Source organism: Corvus hawaiiensis, chromosome 1, assembly GCF_020740725.1.
Source record: "Corvus hawaiiensis isolate bCorHaw1 chromosome 1, bCorHaw1.pri.cur, whole genome shotgun sequence".
Classification (NCBI taxonomy): Eukaryota; Metazoa; Chordata; class Aves; order Passeriformes; family Corvidae; genus Corvus; species Corvus hawaiiensis.
In genome coordinates this window covers 40,345,740-40,372,041 of record NC_063213.1, presented here as the reverse complement: position 1 = coordinate 40,372,041, position 26,302 = coordinate 40,345,740, and the positions used below count along the sequence as shown (strand labels likewise).

Here is a 26,302-nt window from a genome sequence, read left to right as displayed (position 1 = left end):
ACAAAAAACAACCAACCAAACAAAAACCCCAAACCAAAAAACACCAGACCAGAAAATCAGTATAATCAACATAACTTTATTGTCTTTAAAGACTGATCTTGGAGTAGCAATTCCTTCTGCTTTGATACCATACACTTTATTAGAAATATATATGCCACTATAGAAGTTTATCATGTTTTGTTTACCTTTTCTATCATCTGGAAGCAACATATTTCCACCTGAAGAAAGATGTACCCCATGCCAATCTGCTGTGAAGATGTTGGGTTCAATCAATTCAGGAGAACCTTGCAGCAGCTAGGAAAAAAAAAAAAAGAGAAAAAGGAAAAGAGATACCTGAAATCTCCAACCTTCCCAATTTCCAAAACTTCAGACTTCTAGGAGGCAGCTTACTCTTTTCTATGTTTCCCAGTGCAATCAAAATCAAAAAGTCAAAAGAAATTTCAGGCCTTTTTAGATTAATGAAAAACTGGTGACCACAATTATGAACATCCTACCTTCTTCTCTCTAGAAACACAGAACATCGCAAGCTGCATTTAGTATAAAGCACTGAATTCTCCAGATGATCTGAATAAAATGTAAAACTATACATTAGTGTGAAGATGAACAGGAAAGTGTATTTCTTGAACCCATGAGAGAAGCAGCTGATGACTCTGGTTTTTAAAATTGTGGCTTCAAGTGAAATTGTTAGCCCATATTCAAGTGGTATAATTCCCATTAAAGGGATCCCAGCACTCTTGAAAACTCAAGGTCAGTTCAGCTACTTGATTATATGAGCAATGATACTGACACTAAACTTAAAAACATCTAGTTTTGAAAATATCCACTGGTAACCTCTCTGACAGGACTATCCACATGTACAGGAGAGAAATTCCAGTCACGCATTTCTGCAGCATGGTAACACTTCACTCTTACGGAAACAGAAGAATTTCTGCTGTTGGAAGACCTTTACCCCACCACTGATCAGTGAAGAAATCTTTTCATCTGTAAATCTAATTAGGTTTTCTACTATAGCATAGTTAAAATCCCATTATTTTAAAATGTTATTTCCAGAAATTGTACAATCTCATAACAACATTTGCTGTAAGAATTCAACCTAATTCTTTCCTCTATTTAGGTTTCTCTCACTACCTCCAAATGATATCCATGTCACCCAGTACATTTACAGTGTTGTTTTTGGTAAATTATGTAACATTTATAGTTATCAATTCTCCATCCTTCTAACTGCACTTTTTGTTGTCGCTTTCTATTAATAGAATATGACTATTTCCTTTAAGGTACAATGCCCAGAATTGCATTCAATATTTCAAACATTTTCAATTTACTACCATTTACTTTTTAAATAGAGTATTTCTTCCCTTTTCTGCAGGTTTAAATCTAATAGTTTTGAAGCTACACAGTTTTACTGTTGATAGCATTTACAAAAAACTTCCTTTATTTCTGAACACCAGAAAATTAGGTTAATTTTATAAAAAAGACTTGATTTTTCTTATCATATTTTTGGGTATCCTTTTCTGAGAACATCAACTCAATACACAATGAGCAGGTATTTCTTAGATTTAGTGTTATGGCTGAAATACAGGAATTGTTTAATGTAAATCTCAAGTTGGTTTATAGGATAGCACGAAACTGATAGCTCAGAAAGAAGCATCTTTAACTACCTTTCTAATGTACTACCAATGTGCCACCTTCCAGGAAGTTTTAGAATCTCAGGTTTATTATTACAGAAGCAAAGGGAGGATCCAGCATTTGGGGTCATCTGTTTTGTAGCAAACAATGACATAGAAGCTTCCATAATTCAGTGGAAGTAGGTGATAATCAAATTAAGTCACAGAGGAGAATTATGTGTATGATAATAAGTCACCACAGTCATCAAATTCTAGGTACAATAATATATCTAAAAACTGCTTTATCATCAATTAATAAATGAAATATCTTAGCTTCAGTTTCCCACACTACACAGATGCCAAGGAAGTACACTTATATTTTTGTGCTACTAATATCAATACATGATTGAATAGAAAGAGAGACAAACTTGGCCACAAGTAGTAAATGGTATACCACACCTTTTTGATTTCTGATTTCAGATTACAAGGATTGCTCTGCTGACTGAGAGGGATTTCTTGAATCTCTCAATGATTCTCCTTTTCAAGTTGCATTGCAAAGCTGGAGGAAGCTACATGAAACAAAGAAACATGTTTCCACCATTCAGTTACGGAGGCCATAAAAATGACCCATTCAGAAGTGCCATTATTGAAAAATGTAGCTACACTGCAAAAGGAAACATTGATATCTAGTAGCATGGTGAAAAACAACAGTGCAAGACTTGATTTAGTGGCATCTTATAATAACGCTCCTTCGTTTGCCCACTTTCTTAGGCTTGGCTTATCATACAACTCAGTTCCTCTAGCCTTGAAGGTAAACATCATTCTAAGCCCACCACTAGTAACACCAGGTTTGCCTCCCTGATCAAAGTGCTAGTATTTGAGACATTTTTCTACAGATGAAGCACATAGAACATTAGACTAGATTTCATGTTGGCTATAAAGAGTCACTCCATCTGAAATGAATGGAATATCAAGAAGCTTAGCCCATCATTCAACATGCATAGAATGGCTTCAACAGGCTCTTTTAAGGTACTTATGGGTCTTAATACAATTCAGAGCATCCCTTTTGCTCGAAGCTTCCCGAGGGAGGCAATTTACCTTTCACTTGTCTATAAAGCTTAACTGATTCAGTATACTTTTTCCTCCTTTATCTTTTTGGTTGAAAAAGAACACATTTTTCATCTATATTACAAAAAACAAACAAAAAACCAACCAAGCAAAAAACAACACCAAAAACCCAAACAAAACACCCACAAATCCTACTCTACTGTCCTTAAAGTCTTCAATAGAGAGTCCAAAGAACGTGTTTTCCTTTAAAATAATTTTTATGCTCCAACAGTAAATGTACAGTTTCAGCTGTTGGTCACTGCAATGACAACAACCCAGTCTGACAACCATTCTATGGTATGTTACTAGCCTTTTGAAGTTATCTTCTATGCTGATTTTGTATAGTTGCTTAGACCTGCAGACACTGTTTGAAAAGCTGTGATTTTCTACCATATAGTATACTCTTTACAATCACTTCATTGATGTAAATTTATAAAGTTACACTCCACTAAATACAGGAAGTTTTTGACTACTTAGGGAGGGGCTGACCACTAATTATTCATATTCATACACCGACATAGCACATATTGTAAAGACATTTATCCCTCCGGAACAAATTACTGCTCTTAGACAGCTATAAATCCAGAATGGTTTTTATTGGCCTCACAGGAGTCCCGATTTTCTCTGACAAACCAGGGATCAAAGTCACATGCTAAGCACAAAAGACTTCACCAGACAGCTGGTGGCATACAGATTTTTTTGTTACAGACAGATACAACTCTTTTTTCATGCAGAAAAGGCCTTACACATCTGCTTTAAGCCAGAATTTGAATGTTCCTTAGCCTATAAGCAAGTAAAAAACATGATGCCTTATGAAAGGCCGACAACATATTCTGTGGATAACATACCACTGCAATCAACTGTGTGCAGTCAATGTACCATGGAGATACTGGGATATTCTGAAGGAGAAGTGGTAAAGAACAAGTCCAGTGCTTGAGAAACTTGGAGTTGCCTCAGGCACTAGTGTTCAATTTTAGATTTTGTTTTAATGAAATCAGTTGTCAGATCAGTTAAAAAAAAAAAAAAAAAAAGCCAAGGATTTTAATAATGCTTTTTAAAAAGCTTTCTCTTACATTGTTTTCCAGAGATCACTCTGATTCTTGTTCCCATGGAAACGGAAGGCTGCTGGCAGCCAAGAACTAACAGGCAAAAACTCTCCCTTGCAAACTTCAGTTTAGAACTGTCAGCTGGAATATGTAACAGAGTTTAAAAAAACAGCTATGTATTATAAAAAACACTCGACCTCAGATTTGTAAGAACATAAACAAGTGCAAAAGAGGCATATGGAAACAGTAAACAAGTACAGGTATGGATTCTGGTTTCTCTGAAACCAGAGAAAAGCTGTTGCTACTGCTTCAGTGGTCAATTCTGAGCCAGTTTTTGAGTTGCTGTTAGTTCTTAGTTCTTGAGCATCCACATTGCAATAACTCGTATTAATTAGTAGGCCACTTGAGAAAACTTTCTTGAACAGCAAGGATAGGCTCACTAATGAGCAGCTTGGACATACTCCTAACATACCATGTAAGAGCTGAACTGCCTTATTTCTGGTGATAGGAGAAGGATATGATTTCCATTATTTTAAATAATGTTTGTTTCCTTTGTCTCTGATAATTTAATTCTTGTATTACCTGTTTTGATAAGCTTGACAATTAAAAAAAAAAAAAAAACCAAAGCAAAAGAGAGACATGTAAAGCACACTCAAGTTCAGTTATGTTATTCTGTTCTAAATGAAACCAAACAAATTTGGCTGATCAATCTCAAAAGCCCTGAGGTGATAAACATCACATCCCAAATGTAAATACTTCATTTTGGAAAATGAAAATATGTTTATTTAATAATAGAAAATATTGCAAATAGCTGCATGGTAGCCATCTTTCTGCAGAATAAAGAATTTCCTATCACATTTTTAGGTGAGAGTTCAAGGTAGATTTTGTATCAGCTCAGCTCCATTTTTGCTTTGGAATCAGCATGAAATAATTTCAACTCTCTCTCACTATGGAGCAGTTGAACTTAATTTTAAAACAAGTCTTAAATTTGAAAAATATCTGACATTTCAAAACAGTGAACATATTCAGGATTTCATCTATTGCACTAAAACTCCCAAGAAAATATGACTATGAAATTATATTTTAATTATCAATACAAAGTTATTTAGAAACTATTACTACAGAGGAAAGCATTTTATGTACTCTCCATGTCAGTATATGATATTGTCACCTTAAGCAGTCATATTGCTGGTATGACAGAGTGTTATAAAAATACTTTACTGTACAATCAATTTTTCTGAGGTGAGCCACAGATTTTTTTTTTCATATGACTCAATTATTGCCATCCTCCACATACTAATATTCAAAGTTAGTCTTTATTTAAATGATATATTTTTAAAGCATCCTGCCATCTGCAAAAATGTCAAGTTCTGTTGTTTTTAAAGAACAGTAACTAAATTAGCAGCACTTTGCAGCAACATCATTTTGACAAAAGCAGATTACTAAAAAGTACAGAATGTCAGAAGCAACAGTAATGCATGCTTGAGTGAGGAAGATAATTTTGTGCAGCTGAATAAGAATCTGCTGAACAGGGTCACTGATCTGACGCACCTTCCTTTGTGATGCAGCAATTCCTGCCAATGCTGTAGATGACAAGAATAAAATCAGGAGGGCAGCTCATTTTGTTGCCTTAGTATATTAATAACATACAATGCTTAAAACCTGTAGATGTAAATACCAAGTTGAAATGCCTGATTTATTTTCCCAGTAATGCTGGGAACAAGAAAAGGATAATCTAAAACGCTAAAAATTTAGACAATGTAAGTGATATTGTGTTTCAAAAGAAAATCCCTTTCTCTGAATCACTAAATTACTCTATGAGAAAAGCAGTATTATGTACCTTAACAATTGTTAAAATTTTGTCACATTTATTCAAAAGGATAAATATATGATCAACAGAAATTTCTTAACTGATTTTTTCTTTTTACATAGACTAACACAAATTTGTTTTTTATATATTTTGATGTTATGAAATTTATTGTCATTCTACCCTAAGAATTATAATAACATGTCTGGTATGGGCCATTTCTATGAGGTAAATCCATTCTTGTTTAGGATTTTTAATCTTGTGTATTAAAGTCATACATATTGTCAGGCCCAGAGATTAAATAAAAGCTTATACCAGACTTCCACTATAAATCACTAAAGAACATTAGTTCACAAAATTATCTTTCCAAGTTGAGTATTAGACCCGGAAGATAAGCAAAGACCCTTGGCCCAAGTATTGAACTTCAGCCAGAAGCCCTGTACCTCTCTTAAATATAATTATCTCAAGCTACACTTCAGAGGCTAATTTAGATCTATATTCTAACATTTACTCTCACAGAAACACCCTGAGGATCGTTAAGTCTTATGTACAAATTTACAACCACTGAAACTTTTGGGTTTTTTTTTTTTTCCAAAGTGATCTTGTGTCAAGATTAAAACTTCTACTGAGAGGGTGATGAAATCCAAATAGCAACATTAATTAGTTCACAACAGAATTATTACCACTCTTTTGCTGATGAATTTCTGTGCTGGCTACTTTAACAAGAAAAAAGATATTCACAAGTTGTACTGTCTAAAGACCATCCAGATCTGAACAGTGCTCTCACAGAAATAGAGTGATACAGAAAACATCCTTCTCTACCACAGGGAGACACATTTCTAGTAGGATCAGGAAGATAACATCATTGCTGTTGCTGGGGTTTTTTGTTGCACTGCCTTTTGGCGGATACCTTGAGAAAGTCAAGTGAAATTCAGTTTGACATGTTTTCCCTAAGTCTTCTCTTAACAATCAGTTAGAGGAGAAGTAGCTTTGCATTTCCTTTGAGTCACTTAAAGAAGAATTGGTAAGTTGGTTCTTCTGCTCAAGGTGACAACTGTTTCAATACTTCTATATTTGAGGCCCCGAAAAATAGTGTGGTCTTGCCATTATAAGCTAGAAGTCTTCAGGTTTTGTTAGGACACTCATAAAACCTTTACTTCTTTGAAATCTTACCTTTTTCACTGCTCCCTGTTCTGTGGTATTTGTCTCCTCTTTTCCTGTCAATAGCTTGTATTACAAACTGAAAGTAAATAAATCAGGGCCTTTTCTTTTGTAGGTCTTCAGATTTTTTTTTTCTCTGAATATAAATATGTTTAGAATGATAACAGCAAGGACATAATTTGGATTTCCCTGTTATTCAGCTTAGAGAGTTTTTTCTCTTTTCTAGTATGACAGCAACAATGTGACTTAAAAGTCTAGGAGGACCAGATTTAACATCTACTTGTAGTGTCTGTGTGCTTCAAAGACTTTAGGAATTCCCATGAAGTCCACACATTCCAGACCACTCCAAGTTCCATGTTTGGGTTTTTTTTTTAAATAAAGAAGTACAGCATTATGCGGAGGATGAGGGCAGACATGTGTGAACAGGCTGCTGAAGACGACCAAAGCTTTTTAGAGTTTTATCCAAAAGGAAAACATCACTGCAAAAGATAATGCATTTACTCAAATTACTCACAGAATTGAAAATATCAACAAAGGCTGAAGTATTTGCCTGTAGATTGTTATAACTCTCAGACATTATGGTTGGATAGTGAGTTTAAACCGTGTTGTTATTATGATGGCACTCTTCAGTAAACAGCACCGAAACTACAGAAAGCTGACATCAAATTTGGATTCGTACTGCATAATTAAAATTCTTAATACAACGTTTATATTAAAAGCTGTAAAATAGAACTTAGTACAGACAATAAGTACCTTTTTGTGAAGATCAATAGCTCAACTGATCAAAATAATTTTATTTCAAATATTATTTTATTCAGACAATATGCATTCTGAAACCACAGCTTAGCAGCTTACAGTATATGAAGCTTCTCAATAATAAAGAAAAGTACTTCAAATGGAAAACTTGTTTCATCAATCATGATGTATAAATACATGATAATTTACAAGGGCTCCATGAAATATTCATTTCACAGGAGAAATTTCAATTGCATTCAGTAGAAGTTTAGCCAGGATAATGACCATTAACATGAGATCTTACTGGTTTACTATTGGAATTCATATTTTTAAGAAGTACCTTAATGGTATTTCAGATAACGTATTTGTATGTAAAATGTAATTACCTCTTTTTCTAACATTTAAAGTACAACTATTAGATAAAAACATGCAAAGAGCTATTCCTATGAGATTGCCACCTCATCACAAACACTCTATTTTCTTAGTGCAGAACCTGCGGGTGAATGAAAGTACTCTCAAAAGCAGATCAATAGGCATTAAAGATGAAGAAATAAAGAGGAAACACTCTATATGCAACAGGAGAATAATGTGATAATGTTCAAAAACTTGGAAATTGTTTGGTTTAAGTTAAAGTTTGAATTTCTTGCAAGCACAAAATTACCTGGTCACAGTCTTGATCCAGAACCATCAACATAATCTCTATCATTACAAAAAAAAAAAAAAGAAAAAAGTTTTAATTATGTTTGGCATCAACGACTGTAGAGAAAATATCAGTATTCCCTGACTCCTTCTCATGTTTCCTCTAAAGGAAATCTGTCCAAATTCACCAGTTTACAACTGTGCATTTGTAAGTCACATAAAGGCTGATTTACTCTGCATGTCCAAAATAGGATGACTTCTACTAAATAAAAGTTTCTTTCCCTGCTCAGTACTAGTAAAGTGGGGAAAAAATTGGTTTTTTATCACCAGGATAGCAATATCTCAATGTCAGAAATACAGCTCTACATGTTTCAATGCTAGATCCTTCTCTAAACTCCAGACAAATACTTTCCCAGCCTACAGACTTCACTAGCTGAGATAAGCAATAACAAATGGGTACAGACACTGGGGAATTGAAAGAACTAACATAATGTCCTGATGGATGGCAGCCACGATAGCCCAATATGGAAAGAATTTTTATCTATTTTTGTGGCAGTAGGGAAAGCTACAGTTTCAAGGAGTAGTTACAAAGACAAGGAAATAGTTTCACTAATGATTATGTGAAGGGCAGTGTATAGTATAGTATAGTAGCGAATTTCTACAAAGAGAAAGAAAACGTGCTTTCTTCAATGCTCAAACATGAGGAGGTTGCCATTACTGACTGCAACGGGACTAAAGATGTAAGGCTAGGAAGTGATAAACTGGATGATGTTATGCTAGGAACCATTCTGATAGCAAAAATAAAATACTTCATTTGAATCAAACAGGGTCTGTGAAGAAACACAGGAAAAGAATCAATGCTATCATTATAAATACTTACCTAGCTACGTCAAAGGTAAAACGAAAAAATTGTTCAGGAGGCAGATGCAGCCAAGAGTGATTTTGAGAGTTTTTTCCAGATATGAAAGAAAAGCAGAAATAAAGAAACAATTAACAGAATTTGTGAATAAGGGTGGTGCCAAAGACATCATAAAAAATAATTGTCAAGAATGTGTTTGATGCATTACTGAAGAAACAGAAGAAAAAGGAAGACCTTTAGAAGACGGATGGTGTGACATATTCTGCTTCTGTTTGTTTCCTTTTTGAAGGAAATGAGGTCTCCAAATCCAAGAAATGGGTGTCTGTGTTTATACAGAAGATCTAGAGTTCAAAGGGACAAGACTCTACATTACAACACTACTACAATATACACTATCAAATACATAAGCACATTTTTCTATAGAAAAACACCTGCTTAAAAACACAAAACCAGAATTTGGCTAACTAATAACAGTTTAAGCTTAAGTAGCAAGCATGTAAAGCTTTTGTGTGCAAACACCCTCTAACAATATCCTGAAGCAGACTAAGTGCCATAGGCTGAGATAAAATGAAGCTGTAAAGGTAACCAAGGACATGTTTCACAAAGGCAATTGCAGAACTGTTCCACTGTGAAACAACCAACTGGAATTGATCGTAACAGTGATCAATTATATAATTTATATTAAAATCACAAATCACAGCTACCTTAAAACTTCATTTAATTATACCTGAAACAAACACATAAATATTATCTTCTGTTAAAAAAAAAACAAACCAAAAAACAAAACACGTATGTTAATATCTTCTATTCCCAGACATGGTATTAAAATAACTTTTAGAAAACAGCCTTAAACAAACTCCAAAGCCCCACTTGACTGTCAAGTTGCTGTTTGATGTATCAAAGATTTTCTTGCATCATAACTACAATCTCATCCCCACACAGTATTTTAATAAACAATTTCAGAATTTCACAGAAAGTAACAACATATGCTGGCTAGATGTCCACAGAATATGTACCTGGATTTGCATTAAATTCTTACAGTTACTGCTACCACTGTAGCTGCAACATTGTCTCTAGTCTGGATAAAGAGATAAAATATTTGCTCACTTTCTCAGAGGACCTTTGATGGTCCACCAGAGTTTTACTGTCACCATTCCATTAGCTAGCATTCCATTAGCAGCTGTATGCAATAACACATGCAATACCTTACTTCCTAAATAATCCTACTGAAGTCAAGACCTTGAAGACAGCAGTATGACCAGTTATTGGTCCAACATCTAATCAGCAATGAAACTGAATGTAAACATTGAAATAATTTATTGCATACTGCCAAAAAATTCGTAGAAGGAAAGGTAATGTTTGATGATATCTATTATTTAGGTACTTGGAAAGCATTGCCTTAAAGCAAATACTGGTCTTAAGCATTTGTCTTAAATCACTCCTGTAAAACCATTCTTTTCATGGTAATTTGAGACCACGCTGGTATCTCATTTTGATTGAGTGTATGTTTAATGAAAAGATAATTCTGCTAACTGAAAGTCTAAGTAGCAAGATTAGGATATGCTTACAATTTTTTTTTTTTACAATTAATGTATTTTAATAAAACACCTGCATCTTTGTCTACATGAGATTTTTTTCCACACTAGTAACATCAAAAACATCATCACTAAACAAAAACAGAGGCATCTAATCACTCAAACACCAGATAAGAAAAAAAAGATTTTATGTCAAACTTAAAGTAGTTTTCCCATTGTTGGTCTTGTTACAGCAGTTATATCAGTTCTAGAGCAACTGTAGAGCAAACATTTCTGGGAGTCTTCAATCTTTTCGTGTTCAAACATACTTTTGTGTTGGACTCTGAAATGTTTTTCCTACTTTTCTGAGATCCTCTGAATTTGAAAAAAAAAACCTGAAGGAGGCTTTCATCTGTCAGACTGAGTTCACTTTAAAACCAAAAGAAATTATACATCTTTAGGCCAAATCTGTCTCCTTAAAAAGAAGACACACAGAGAGAGAATGAAAGAAAAAGAAACAATATTTTACTCCTTGCTGATGCTTTATCAAAACAGATACCAAAATTCTGTGGTAGCTAGCACAAAAGACTATTTGATAAGAGCAGCTGAATTACATAATAGCAAATACACTAGGCCCTCATAGAAGCAAAAGTTCTTCAATTAACTTTGCTAATGAGACAGAAAAATAGAAAAAGAGAGTGCCCACTGCCTATAAAGTGAAGGAAATGAAAAATATTATTGCTCCTATTCAGGGAACAGATATTTTACCTGCTTAGGATGCAGACACAATAACACAAATACAAAAGTAGAAGCTCTGAGTGAACGTGAATCATGCTGCTTTGGGGTAAGGATTTTGAGTTACAACCTCCGACACTCTGTCACAACAAATATCATAATATATCATGTGAATATATGCAAGAAAATCTGTAACAAAAGCCACTTGGCTAAGTGTGAACACCGCTGTTGGCTAGAATTTTATAAAAAAACCATCCCCTTTCCAAGTATTCATACACAAAATTGGGTTTGAAATACTGTACCCTTTGGCTGTTTCGAATAAATGGTCTCTTATCAGTAAAGGGCTCATATCCAAATTTGCTTGATCAGTTTGATGACTCACCACATTTGACTTGCTAATCTGCCATTTTATGAGTGTATTTACAAGTGCATGATACTTCACACCAAAGAGTCTGTCTCACCACTCACTGTACACGGCAGAGATGCAATATCTTCTGATTCATATGCTAAAGTTAGGAAAATACTTATCAATGCTAGAAACCAAAACCCCAAAGAAATCATGATGCAGAAAACCAGTAAACAATAGCAAACATCCTTTAGACCCACTGAGCAGCTAGATCTGAGAAAGGAGTCTCATTATATTACTCACTATGAAAACACAGGAAAATAATTTACTTAATAACTAAACACAAGGAAATTCAAACATGTAAAAATCATGGTAACAAACACACTCACACATGTATCCACACACTTAGGGAACACTAATGACTTTATTGATAATCCCTAGTCTTCTGTGTATGAGTTATGCTAATCATACAAAGCCAGACAGAGAGCGAGAAACAGCACTGATGTGTGGGCAAGTTAACTCACATAAATCACGGAGCACATCGTGTATCCTGATGTCCAGCTCACGGTTGCCTGGACCACATTTCCTTTTACCATGGCTACTCCTTTGACATGGATAGGAAGAGCAAGGCAATATGTTTTGTTCAAATGCCTTGCAACGGGGCATTTTTCAGCTCAAGACGATCTCAAGGAAAATGAAATACAAACCCTCCATCTCTTTCCTGTTTTGTGCCCACTCTTGTTAGAATGTGAAAGACTCACAAAAGCCAAAACTTTTAATTCTCATCAGCCTCCCTGTTCTGAATAGCTCTATGAAGATTCCTTGAGGACATAAAAAAAATGTATCAAATGAGGCATAAAGAATTTCCCTGACTGCTACTTTGGTCTTTAACAGCTGATGTAATTAGAGCAACTTCTAAGACTTTAACTTCTTAATGTGCATTGACATCAGTAAAAATCATACAAAAAGATTTTAATATGAAGTTTAGTGTTCTGCTCTTGCAGGCACCTAAACAGGCAATTTCAAGGAAAGAGCTCATAACATGATATGAGATCAGAAAAACCTGAGAAGATAGTAACTTTTGCTTTGGCTTTAACTTTCACTTCAACGGTATCTAAAAAACCAAAAATCTCTGAAAACCTTTCCAAGTTTGATCAGACTGGCAGGAAAATTGAATCAAAATGTTGTATTAGCAGAAAACTTCAATACATGTCCTTTAATGAAATGGAAGCAAAGGGAGTGGTTTTTTGGATGACAGCTCAATGATCTTTTTAGGAGAAAGGTTAAAATACCTTTATTTATTCAAAATACTCTTAGTAAACTGCCCTTCAAATCACTGTACACTGGAATGGACAATCCCAACCAGGTTAATTAAGCTGTTTTGCACAGCAAACAGCAAAGGTTTTTTTTCTTGCTAGCAGTGACTCCATGTACAGCAACAGAAGTTGACATAAACATATTTTGAACTTAACTCAGGCATCATACAGGAAAACCAGGTCTTGGCTGATGTCTTCAACAAAATCCCATTAGCCCGAGGTCTCAAGAGAAATCTGAATCTTAGACAACTCAGGAAAAGTAAACCTACAAAACACTAAGATCTCCAAAGTTCTTCACAAACAGTCCATTCTGCAAATGATGGGTTTCTTGGTGCAATAATAATTTTCAAGAAATTCCCTAACTTTCTCGTCACAATCTGAAACCAGAAAACCATATATAGCAGATGTCAGACAATCTTATTCCAAAAGCTTACCAAACTATCTAGTCATCTTACTAAAGAAGAAATGTCATCTCAAATCACCAAATCCATCAAATACAACCAGTCTGAATTAAAAAAAAAAAAAAAAAAGAAGGCTCAGCTTTGTGACCACAGAACTTTCAAGATATAAGGTAGCTGCCTACAATGTAGCCCACATTACGGGCTCCAGAAAACAAATGACATTACTGAATGGGGGTTTATTTCATACAGTGTTTGTTGCTGTCCTCAAAAGTAGCTAAATTTGGAGCTAAGTGATGACCTAAACTCACAACCTAAATGATGAGCCAAATCTCTTGCTACATATTACATGCAGAGTTCCTATTTTGAGAGGATCCTAGTTCTAGAAATCCCCAATTATTCAACTGGATAAGAGCATTACCTGCACAAGACTCAAGTCGTGGCACTGTGCAAACCAGTTGCATTTCTCAAAGAAAGATGTAGGAGACCGTTTTAGAGTTACATCACTAGAATATTGTTCAGGCAGATCTGTGGTGTCTTCATTACATGGTAACTTTGAATACTATTGGGTTGCAGAAATTCAGGAAAGGAATCCTGAATATCAATCCTGAATATCAATATCAACATATTACAAGATATGTAAGTGTAGAGATTCCTCCAAATATTGGAAACATAAATTAAATTATGAAGTTAGAGAAAAACTTTTAAGCAAGATACAGCAGAGCAACAGGACTATGTTTTGAGACTTCTTAATCTCTCGAAAGGGCTGAGCAACTCAGAAAAGAATCTATTGCATGCTACCTCTTTACTGGGAGGAAGTCTTGCCCTTTACAGGACAAGTACATAAAGCCCTTGGACCAGGGTTTTCTAATAACATGTTTTACACAGAACTGTCTTTCAGTGTATTTAGGACACCATCCTGATTGTGGTGTAAATGAACATGATTAAGGGAAATAAAAAATATTGTCCAAAAGAGCATTCCCAGACAAAGAGTAAATTTTTAACTCTCACCCAACTGACACACTAGCTCAACTGGACTACTATGCATTAAGACATATTACATATCTTCCTGCTATTTGCTTTTACTAACAGAAGTGAAGGTATGGTTACACTGTAAACCAAATGCAAGTAAGAACTCTTTAATATGACTAAGCTAAGGTAAAGTTGGGAACCTTGTAATTTTAAACTAAGAAAAAAAGTGCAACTAATAAACTGTTACCATCCCATCACTCTTCACAGATTTTTGACTCAGTATGTCCTTATCCTCTGACAATCTTTATAATTTGAAATTATAATGACTTCAGGAAAAGAAAAATGGATCTGTCATTGCTGCCTCTATGCTTTGAAATGAGCAGAATCTTGTTCCTGTAGGATTAATCATTTCAAGTACCAGGAACAACTATTCCAGAATCTACACGCCCTGCACTTGGCAATCTTGGGAGTTGTTAAAGGAGCTGGTCTTGTAGAAATACATTGTCTAGTCTAAGAAGAATAATCCTTTTCTTAAAGCATAATTGAAAAACACTGAGTATGCAAAAGCATTAAAAATATTATGACAATATCGGACTATAAAAAAAAGCTTACTCCTATTACACTGACAAATCCATACCAGCTTCTGTGCTACTGAACAGCTCAGCATATCACACCTTTTTATAAAATAGCACCCTAGCTTTAAATTAGAATGATCACGTTTTCTCTGAGAATGATGTGATGACAGCACGATTAGACAAATCCTTTCATGATCCCCATCAATATACCTGAAACTAAAACCCTCATCTTCACGTTAGCAGTTTCCAAGTTAGCTGGATCAAAGTTGGTCACATTTTTTCCCTGTAATGCTGACATGCTTGACAAAACCATTGCTGATAATTCAAACTCTGTTAGCCACTTATTATTAATGAATGGAGCATATCTCAAGCAATACCCAATTGTCCTGAATTTATAATTATTTTTTAAAGCTATCTTTTCTTTACCCCTGAAAAGTCGAAACATTTGCCAGCATCATTTACAACTGATCTATAACACTGAACTCAGCATTAAGTAGAAACTACAGGTGATCTAAGAATGTAAGACTGCAGAGTTATTTTTCTGAAAAAGCAGTCCTGAAGTATCTATATAATAATTAGACTGTGCTGGGAGAAAAATAGATAATGACTTTTAAAATGCTGATTGAAGTCACTGGGACTGATAGGAACTGACTGTATCTTTCCACTTAAAATATTTAATTAAAACTATCACAATATGGCACGGTAATATTGAAATATTAGGAAAAGCTGATATTTTGTTAATGTCTAAATCTTGACGAAGAACAATTAACTACAAGGAAATCATTACCACTAATGCTTTGGGTGTGGCAAGTCACAAACTACAAAAAGGCTTCAAATCTCTGTCTACAATGCTGAACTAGCCCACAAAGAATTGCATTCCTGTGAGATACACAATGTGTTATTCTTCAGTATAAACACAAAATAGAGCCTTGTCTCTGCAAGCTGCTTTTTCTTAAGGGCTTCATTCTATGCAGTCCCTTCCCATTGTTATTCAAGGCTTCCCTGTATCCCGTAGCCTTCCCTTGTTACTCCCTTAGCACAAGAAAGTGACCAAAAAAAAGTGCTTTTTAAAATTATTATCTTTTAAAGAAACTTTGATAATAACCTCAGGGCGGGCTAGCCACAGGTCCTCCAGCCTTCAGAATGGCAGGCTATCCACTTACAATTAGCAAGTCATTTTAATGAATTTGAAGTAGAACTATCAAATCATCTATTTGCCCTGCAATAATGGCTAGACATTTCAATAAAAAGAGGCCATATTTCTTCAGTACCTGTGCCAAAACAGGAAAGAAAATCCAGCCACCAAATAGGATTACAAACAGATAAAGTAATGTTATTCTAGGTATTTTGAAGCCTGGGACCTTGCAGCAATAATGTTTGTTAATCAGACAACTACATCCTTCCCTGTACCTTTTAAAAGTACATTTTATATCACCCACATATTTTATGAATGGAAATCCTAAATTTTGCTTAACTGAACATCCACCTCTATTTTTTTCTAGTATAAAATGTACTTAGATTTTCTCTAATCAGAATCCCATTGCATTTAATAGGTAGATCATGATAGCTCACAATCTAGCAAGTAACTCAGTGGTTAGAGCTGGGGTTTTTTGTTTTCTTTTTTTTCTTTAGATTTTCAAATTGGAAATATAATCCCAAAAAGCTGTTACTTAAGATAACACACAACAAATAGGTGCTTTCCTATTTGATTACCATAAATAACTACAGGCAGAATTAATGCTGTGTTTTGTCACATAATTCTGCCCTAATTAAAATCCACACAATTCCCTCAATTCAATTCAGTCAATTCTTCCAGACAGCTAAAGCTTGCCTCTTTCAACTTTCTTTTTCACACTCTTCCATCTGTTTCTTATCAATATTAGTCATCTTATGCTTAAATTTAAAACCACCTTCTTTTTCAAGGAGCCCAGTAATATTCCAGCTTTCATAGCTGCTACTGCAAAATATGGGGAAAGGCTACACAAAGTCTTGGTGATACCAAATGTGTTAAACTGGACAGGGCTGTCACAGAGGCAGAGCTATTTTCTTTACTTAGGTAACACAACAGATTGTGAACTTGCGACAAATAATGAAATACCCTCATATATTGGACTAAACAACTGTTTTACTGTTAGAAAGTGATGTGCACTTCATTCTTAAAGAATCTTACCAATAGCAGACTCTTTCAAATTACTTGAACTGGAGCTGCTTGAGTTGTCCACTATGTCCATCTCATTGTCTAATTCAGAGAAAATACCTACACATAAAAATGAAAGGAAAGAAGCTTTTAACCCACCTCTAACCAGCATGATAGCACCCCTGATGCTTCTTTTGCTAATGGCTACCTTTCTCCATAGTCCTGTGACCTTCTACTGGGATTGCTTCATATGTTCTTTCCTCATCTTTTCCATGTGCAGACTGACAACTGTCAACTGGAAGGTCAGTATTCTCTGAAAATTCACTTTTGCAACTGGCTGCTCCACTGCTGCTATTATCCAGACTCAACTTCTCGTAATTTTTTCTGACAAGAAAGAACAAAAAGGAAATGTTGGATATTGTCCTTTTCCAGCACTCACTAGAAAATCCAAAAATTGAAGTGTCACTTGTGCATACACACATAAAACTAGACTTAGCTGTTAGTCCAGGACTGCACAGTACCTGGTTCAGTCACTGATTCTAAATTTAGAGCAAGACTTTCAAACTCTGAAACTAAACAATTTATTTCTATCCTTTACATATACGGTTTTGTTCTTAATGACAGTCTTTTCACAACAAGCACTGAGAGTGAGAAAAATGAAACAAATGACAGAGCAGAAGCAAACACTGAACAAAGGAAAAATAACAGACTGGACAAAGGCAGGAACAAGCATTGGTAGATTTGCTGTCTTCCACCTTAGATACAAACAGCAGTCCAGTTCTGGACAATGCAAAACCTGCATTAACAGTCAAGATAGCAGTAAAATATGAAGTCAGCTTGATATGATGTGATGCCAGAGAGACACCAAGGCTGAAATGACCAAATTCTGACTGGCATTATCAAAGCAGAGCTAAGAAAATCAAAACATGGAATATCAATTATTTGCCTGTAACATTTAAGTGTCGCATCTTGTTTGTAGCATAGGGTTCTTTAATGAATATAAAATTCTGCCTCTGCTGCTGTTGATGTTTATAGTTTTTCTGGAAAGAATAGAAATCCCCAATCCCAGTTATTGCTTCTATTTAAATGGAACGTATTTTAAAGGAAGACTTTTTACGATCTCTTATTGTTCCACATCTTCACTTATTATTTCTGTTATTTCTGTTGCATGTAAATAAATTCATGTTTCTTTTTACTCTATCTTGTCAAAGTAAAGCATGATAAAGGAGGAAAGAGATAAATTATATAAATATATCAGATTAAACAAATTAGCATCTTTAATATTAAAGTAATTTCAGGAGATAATACATTCCTAAATACTTATATTCTTACCAATTCTGTATAAGACAATTTGTCCTGTATCTAACATTCTTTCCAAGTTTTTCCCATGAAGTATTTTGACTTTATCAGGACACAACAGAGTGAATGCACTAGAAATCCTTTCTTCTCAGAAACTTTACTGCATCCCTGAGCACTGACTACACAGACCACTGCCTGCATAATGGTCTGCTTCAACTACTTCCCCATCCTTTGTTCTATTCCCAAATCTATAACTTAACAAGCCAAGAGATGGCTTGTCAAGATTTTCCCTTTAAATTCAGGTGGGAAAAGGTCATTTTATACTTCAGTACTGGACTGAGGTTATGTCCAAGACACCACAATAGCAGTGACTGCAGTGTAGCACGGCATGAAAACCACTAACAATGACTCTCAAACTTACTTTAAGAGAGCACTCCAGTCCTGGCACACATGAACACACTTCTTGTGCCCTGAACAGTCAGTCCACAGTTACTGAAGAGAACCAGTTCACTTGTTCCCCATCAAAGGAATCAAAGTAAAGAGAGAGACAGGTCAAACTGCATGGACATTTCAAACTTAAACCTCCTTTCAACATTTTCAGTATTGAACCTCATACTCAAAAGACTACTTGTTAACAACAACTTGTAAATCAGGTGGAGCTGATGGGGAAAAAAAAAAAAGATCAAAAAGAGACCTGATACCAACTGGTGCCAGATCTCACTGCCCATCAAGAAAGGAAACCTGTTGGAAATGTCTGAACTGAACTCCATAAACCTCACGCTAAAATAATTGGCAGGCCTGCTATAGAAACTGTTCAAAGATCAGTGAAACATATCCTAGAGCGTTAAAGCAGTTATATAAACTGCAAAGCTATAATCTGACCATAAATAAAGCCTGGTCCATTTACATAATAGCTGAACATAGAAAACTACAGTATTTCATTACTAATCTGAGAGTAATGAATACATTTTCTGTGACATGCTTTACTCCACCTAAAAAATAGCTAATAATTTTCAAAAGCAATATTATATACTGTTTTTTCTCTTTTGAGTAGGACAACTGGCTGATTTAGAAGAACAAAAGTACCCTGACTAGAAGAGGCTGGGATGCAAGTTCAATGTCACTTTTGCTCACCATAGGAGAGGAACCAAAAGGACCTACCTAAGGATATAAGGATATAAAGAACATAATTTTTTGAGAAGATCATGGAGAAAAGTGCTCTCCAACACATTGAAACAATCATTTTCATATGCCTTGAAGTCTCAGAGAGACTTCTTTCAGATAAGGAGAAAAACAGATACTTACCTTTCAAAGAAATCTATGAAACCGGAATATTCAAAATATCTCAAACATTTAAAAAGGAGTTGGGTTGATATTTATTCATTTGAACTGTGCTCATACCTACACTTGATTCTAGAGTCCAGTATTTTACAAATCTTTCTGAAGTCTCCATCAGCTGATCCAGTTTATTTTCCCATTATCCTTATAAAGTAGTACCTCAGTTTCCCCATTCTTCAGACTGATTGTTAAAACAAATTCTGCCTTCTTGTATAAAAAACAAAGTTCAAAAGGAAAGATAAGGGAAGAAGTCCCCCTACAAAAAATGTTCAAATTATGAACCAATTACCATTTTTTTCCAGCATTCATCTACCTTTATTAATGAGCAAAAGCACCTCTGGAAATTTGTGTCCCAGCCACGAAGAAAACTTCTTCTGTCTTCAATCATATCCTGTATACTCGTACTGTCTATCTCTTCATTGGTAACCATCGATACTGTAAAATTGAGATATACTTTGGTTTTGGAAAAGCAAAACCTAAATTGTTGGGTTTGAGTTCCAACAGGAATCTAAAAGTCTCTAGGAAAAAAAAGTAGGCTTAAATAAAATAAAGATACTGATCTTTTGTTTAGCTTTGTTTTGTCATACTGCTGTCCAAAAGAATTAACTCTTCTGTCTTCATGAAATATAGAGCTCTCTTGTGGCATTTGCAAACAGTGTTTAATTAATCTTCTTTATTAGAGACATTTACAATTACACCATTATGCTAGTCAATTGAATTTCTATTTAAAAAAAAAAAAAAAGACAACCTATTTCCACCGGTAAACTGTTCATAAAACCCTAAAGTTACCAATAAAATAAGTAATAACTAACGTGAAATTAATTGTCAGGGAAAAAAACCAGGCTAAACCAATATATCTTTTTCAGTAAGGGGGTAACATCTCTTGTGCATTAGGAAGAGGTAGATGTTACATATGCAGGTTTTAGTAAGGCTTTTGACAATTTTTTTCATGACATCTTAGAAGAAAGCTAGAGAAGTGTAACCTAGACAAAGTCACGATCAGTTGGCTGAGTAATCGACCATAAAAATTGTACTCAACTTGGTAACTGCTTTAAGTGTTTCTTAAACTGAAAATGGGTAGCAAGCACAATTTATCAGGCTCCTTTTTGACCTTGTTGCAAAACCACTCAATGTTGTCACTGAGTTACAATGATAATCTGCATAATGGGTAGATAGAGTGCCTATTAAAGGTGCCCAGGCTGTGATACATTCACATCGTATATCATACTGCAGCATATGCATCAAACACAGAGTTGTGTCAATGAAAGTGACAATTGGTGTCAAAGAAGGTTGTGAGAAACTGGGCAAACTAAAAGAACTGATGAAGTTTAAATAGGGAAAATGCAAAGTTCTATAAGCAAGGAGAAACAACCATACAAATGCACAGACTAGAGAGGGACAGGTGACAGAAGCTCTGCAGCAAAATATATAGGGATTTTGCTGGATCAGAAACAGAATATGACGCTAAAATACCATGCTGTTATGAAAAGGCAGACATGATACTGGATATATAAAGGAAAGAATAATTCTGAAGATTTGCGTATTGTTTCTACTTAGTACCAATAAGATTCTCAGTTGGAGTAACTAGGTCCAATTTTGAACACTACACTTAAAATCATGTCAAGTCATGTTAAAATCACGTTTTAAGTCATGTTCTGTAGATGTCTGATTATTCTCATTTCTTTCCTTCTCGGTCTCCACATTTTTTATTATTCAGCTAAAATTAAATCTAAAAAAAGAAAAGAAAAAGCCACAGGGTGGGGATACAACAAATTAGAGAAAAAATATAACTTTTACCTATTTCCACTGTGGGGAGGAAATTTTCAGTAATTAATTGTTTAACTATTGCATCTATCTGGGATCCTGCAAAGAGAAATATGTGTGTCCTGGGTTGCAGTGTGTTCTATTACCATCCTCAGGAGCTGTTGAAATCAGGTGGGGCAGTGTTTCCTTGCCTCCTCCCCCCAGACTATCTTTCTGTTAATGGCCCATCATTGTCCTGCCGCCTGACTCAGAGATAACTCCCTCCGGACTATCGTCTGTTAATGAGCCTAATCAACACTTGGCCTCATGACTCATTACCCCAGAGGGAGATGCTCCACCCAGAGGGAGGAACCAAGCATCCCATCGTGGATATAATCTGAGACTGAACACCAGAGACAACCTTCCCCCTGGATTTCCAGAGGACAGGAGCTACATAGCCACCACTGGACCTTCTGAGGAGGAGCAGACCCTTTTCTACAGGATCACCGCTTCGGGAGGACAGCAGCCACCATTCTACCAGACTGCCACCACCACCCTGACTAACAGGGTGCCAGGTTGTATCCTAACTCTGTCAGTTTAACCCAGTGTTATCCGCCTTTATTTTTTTTCTTCCCCCCTCATTTTATTTCCCTATTAAATTGTTATTCTGACTTGGTATCTCCCACTAGTTTGTTTTCAAACTAGTACAATGTGTTCATACACTATGTAACAGGTTTGAATGTGCTCAGCAAACAGTTTTTGGGGATATTCTGCACTCAGTGCTATCAGAACCCTTATATGACATTTAAGATTGGGTCTGAAAATTTCAAGCATCATACACTTCCCATATATGCACAAGCATATGTCCATCTAATATCTCCTGGAAACCAGACATACATAAAGTATATACTCTTTCAAGCAAAGAACAAAATTTTCTGCAAGCATCAGACTAACTGCAGATGTGGTCTTCATATGGAAAAAAAAAAAAGAGTCAATCAGACATGTGATTCCTGATGGTAAAGACAGTTTTTGGATTTCTGCTGTTTCCAAACTGTTTCTATAACATGACATTTTTAGGACTGACTGGTCAAATATCTGTCAGGAGCGACAGGTAACTCTATGGCTTGGAAATGGACAAGATAATCTCTGACAACTCTTCCTCCTTTACATTCTGCAATGCTGTTAAAATTTTTTGATGCACTAACAAATTAAGCTGAATTAAGCATGTCATGGATTTGTCCTTAAGAGTTCAATAATACATTTTCACAGGTACTAACTTGGTTGTGGTGACTATTTTCTATTCTGCAACTCTTAAAAAAAATTATACCTGCAAAACAGTTTTTGCATTGTCACTTTACTCTCCGAACACAAACAGTAAAAATGTAACATGGTTACTTTCTTTTTATCACACCAACATTTTTAACATTTAGACACAAATTCTAGTACCTGCTACATAAACAGCAGAAGAGAATGGTGTCAGAAAAAAAAAATCAATGGAGCCAAAGGCGGAAGAATAAGAAAACAATTTGTGGAATGCTAAGTCTTCACGACATTCCTGAGTCCTCTCTCATTTCCAAAGGGATATGTATGCAGCAGTGCAGAGTTACGATCATCCATACTTTTATATAAAAATCTAATAAATTTTAATGATAATTTTAAGAAAAATATTTTAAAATTCTAGCCTTGCATAATTACTGGAATATATTTCTGAAATATTAATAACCTGTTGCATGGTAGGTGTTTTAAAGCCAAGCATACTCCCTGCTTTAACCAATACTAAAACAGTTGCTGCATACATACACAGTTGTTCTAAGAAAGAAAATCTTTTATGCACTGAATGGCACAAAATCTATTTCTAAACACAAAGGAAAAGGAAATTAAAATGAACATTAATCCAATCTTTATGTCTTTTTCTGAGTTAACAAAAAAACTTGATTAATTCAAATCGAATTGCTAATTAAGTACTACTTTGTAATGCATGTGGTGATGCTTAGAAACTAACATGATTATTAGCACAACAATTGCCAGCAGAGCAGAACTGAATTTGGTCATGGGGGAAATGACTGGGTGAAAAAGCAGTTAGATTATGTTGTGTTTCTTTGTCTTTCATACAGCTGTGATCCTCATCTCTTCTAAAAATTGGAGGAAAGGAACAGCTGCTTTGAATTACAAGAATTGCCAGTACCCTGCAGGGTTACAAATGTATGGTTTCTTCAGCCATGATCTTTAATCCTTCCCCCTTTGGCCACACATTCCTGGGGATGAAGAAAACAACTGCGATAAAGATAATCCCTTCCTGTGGGTGAAGAAGAGTGAGAACAGTAACATGCTCTATTTACAGATATTAGCACGAAGTGCTTCACAATTATTTACATTAGGGTCTTTGTGACAGAAGGGACATAAAAAGAAATCCCAATGTTTCTTGAGAGTTTAGATACATCATTCATGTTTCTAAACCAATACAGAAAAGACAAAGTACAATCAAGCCAATCATCTAGAAGTGGAGTATGAAGGTTTATGCCACAGATACACCAGGAAACTGCATCAGCTATTTCAGGTTTGGTCAGGTTCTTTAAATTTAGTGGTTTAGATATAGTTTGAAAACAGCTACACTGCTTCTTTTACTATTTTCAGCCAACAAATAGTTGAACAGCTTGTGCAGGAGAGAGAGGCAGATTTCCTAGCACAGGCTGTAACCAAGCTGCCTGCAAGAAGAATAATCAGAGTATGTTTTCCAGCAGCAGTAACCTAGTCCAGTAGCACAATACCTTGATACCTACAGAACTAGCCTGGGAGGGCCAGCGTGGACCTGCAGCTAAAAATCCTATCTGGATGGAAGATGACTCGCTGTGCTCTATATGCCATCTCTCCAGCATGCTGGGTTAGGGAAAGACCAGTTCAAGTGCGAAAACAGGAGAACGCAGAGAGCAGCCTTGCTAATGAGCGTTCTCATGCATTTGAACACTAGGTCAAAGCACTCAGCTAAGGGCAACCTAAATGAACCAGCTCAGACCAAGCACTGTTAATTACTTTTGACTCCAATTAGCCCTGACTAACATGGAATGGGGAGCCACTCCATAGATCAGACTACACTCAGAAAAAAAGGTTGGACCTATTTTTCCCATTGTCTAAGCATTGTAGTCTCCCATTACTCTGTGTAACTGGGAACTTGATCTGAATACATGGATTTGCATACTAAATTTAAAAATGGAATGTGACATTATTGATACAAAAATGAAAATAAGCTTCAATTCCCAAAGAACACAGAGAGGCATAGAGAAAGAATGTGACAGAATATATGTGCCATATGCACAGATCAGAACTACAGAAACTGAGAAAAGGAAGTTGTTCTGACCATCCAGGTAGTCTACCATGTCTGCCCATTTTTGATATATTCTCTGAGAGCAGCAGAAGGTACAAATGGCTCCTATTTTGTTATATTTTTTTAGCTGATGGACTCCAATTATAAAATTTATGTTGTTCTCTACCACATTCAAAAGACAAGACTGAACTGAATATTCATAATTCTATACTCTTTTAGGTATATTTATATTTTACATTAAAAAATGTGGCAATGAGAAAAAAGTTTAAAATATTTCAGGATATATGCAGTAAAGGAAACAATAATGGATGATGCCCATGTAACAAAACACATATTTCCAAAGTAATAGAAGTGACTTATTTTCACTGCTTTCTAAACAGACAAAATACATTTTTCAAATTTATATACTTCAAAAAAGCAATCAAATTATTGTTTGGCTACACGCTCATCTCTTCAAAGGAAAATATTAGAAAGATAATTTATTAGTTAGATAAACTACTGTTTTGAGACTCATGTTTGCCTTGGAACACAGAAAACTCAACTTTGACACTGTTCTGTTTGGTGACCTTACACAAACTACCTTTTTCCTCTCCACCTCTTCCCACCTAGAGCATGAAAATAAAATATTGATCACGTTGAAGTGAAAGGTGCAATGTGAGAGAGAATTACTGCCATTTTAGTTACTCGTTTGGGTCCTCTGTTCCCTGTGTCATGTCAGCAACCTTAACCTTTCAGAACTGAACACACTAATTCTATCAAACAGCTGCCACCCCTACATCTGCTTCTATTCTAACATAAACAACAATTTCTATGGAAAACTAGCAAATATAAGAATTTGTGGGGGGAGCTGCTGACGATTCTTTTTACTAGGAATATTTTCAAGTATGTATTTTATGCTGTATGTACCACACAAGCTAACTATACTTCATCATCTACTGACCTGCCTTTCAACTGCCTATTTAACAGCTTCCAAACTAGTCTTAAACTACTTATAAAACAAATTTCACTCTGTCTCCAAAAGATGTCTGTTCTTTAGTTCCATAAACAAGGACAGAGTACAGTCCTTATTCCAGAAACATTCACAGTATGACAACTGGGATGAAAAAGGAGGCCATAAGCACATTTTAGTAGAAAAAGCAAAGTATAAGCTAGCTGGCTTCAACAAAACATTGAACTACATGGCAGAAACACTGAATTCTCTGACACCATGGAAAAATGACAAATTACTTGGGTGTGGAATTGCTGGGGCCTTGACTAAGATGAATTAGGCTGTCTATATCTCACAGAGCTTTTTATTTCAGGAGCAGCTGCTTGAAATTCTTCCAAGCACTTTTAGTCAGAACATTGCCTTTTTTTTTTCAAAAGGAAAACTTTTCAGTAATAATTATTCTCTTTATTAGAAATCCTTCCACTTTATAAAGTTTCCCTAAATACTAGGAAGAATGAAACAACATGGCTCCTGTTTTTAAGCCCTGTACATGCCTCTGAAATTTGAAAGATCCTAGCCTGATTTATTCTTATTTACAACAATTTGCAAAGTTAGGTCTCCCACTTCTCATTACTAAGTCTTATTCCTCTCCATTTCTTCAGTGTTCTGGATCTTTGTCAGAACCTCTTGTTCCTTTAATATGCATAATAAAATATCTATT

The 26,302-nt window shown here is 35.3% G+C and overlaps 1 protein-coding gene across 1 annotated transcript in view; it reads right to left on the bottom strand.

Moving 5' to 3' along the window:
• Positions 1-210: 210 nt before the first annotated feature.
• Positions 211-26,302, bottom strand: part of NEK10 (NIMA related kinase 10) — an 88,500-nt gene continuing 62,408 nt past the window's right edge. Inside the window, 4 exon segments of the mRNA XM_048301646.1 lie at positions 211-294; positions 2,064-2,173; positions 16,985-17,071; positions 17,160-17,333. Of these exon segments, the coding sequence (XP_048157603.1) occupies positions 2,130-2,173; positions 16,985-17,071; positions 17,160-17,333 (305 nt within the window). The 3' untranslated portion in view covers positions 211-294; positions 2,064-2,129.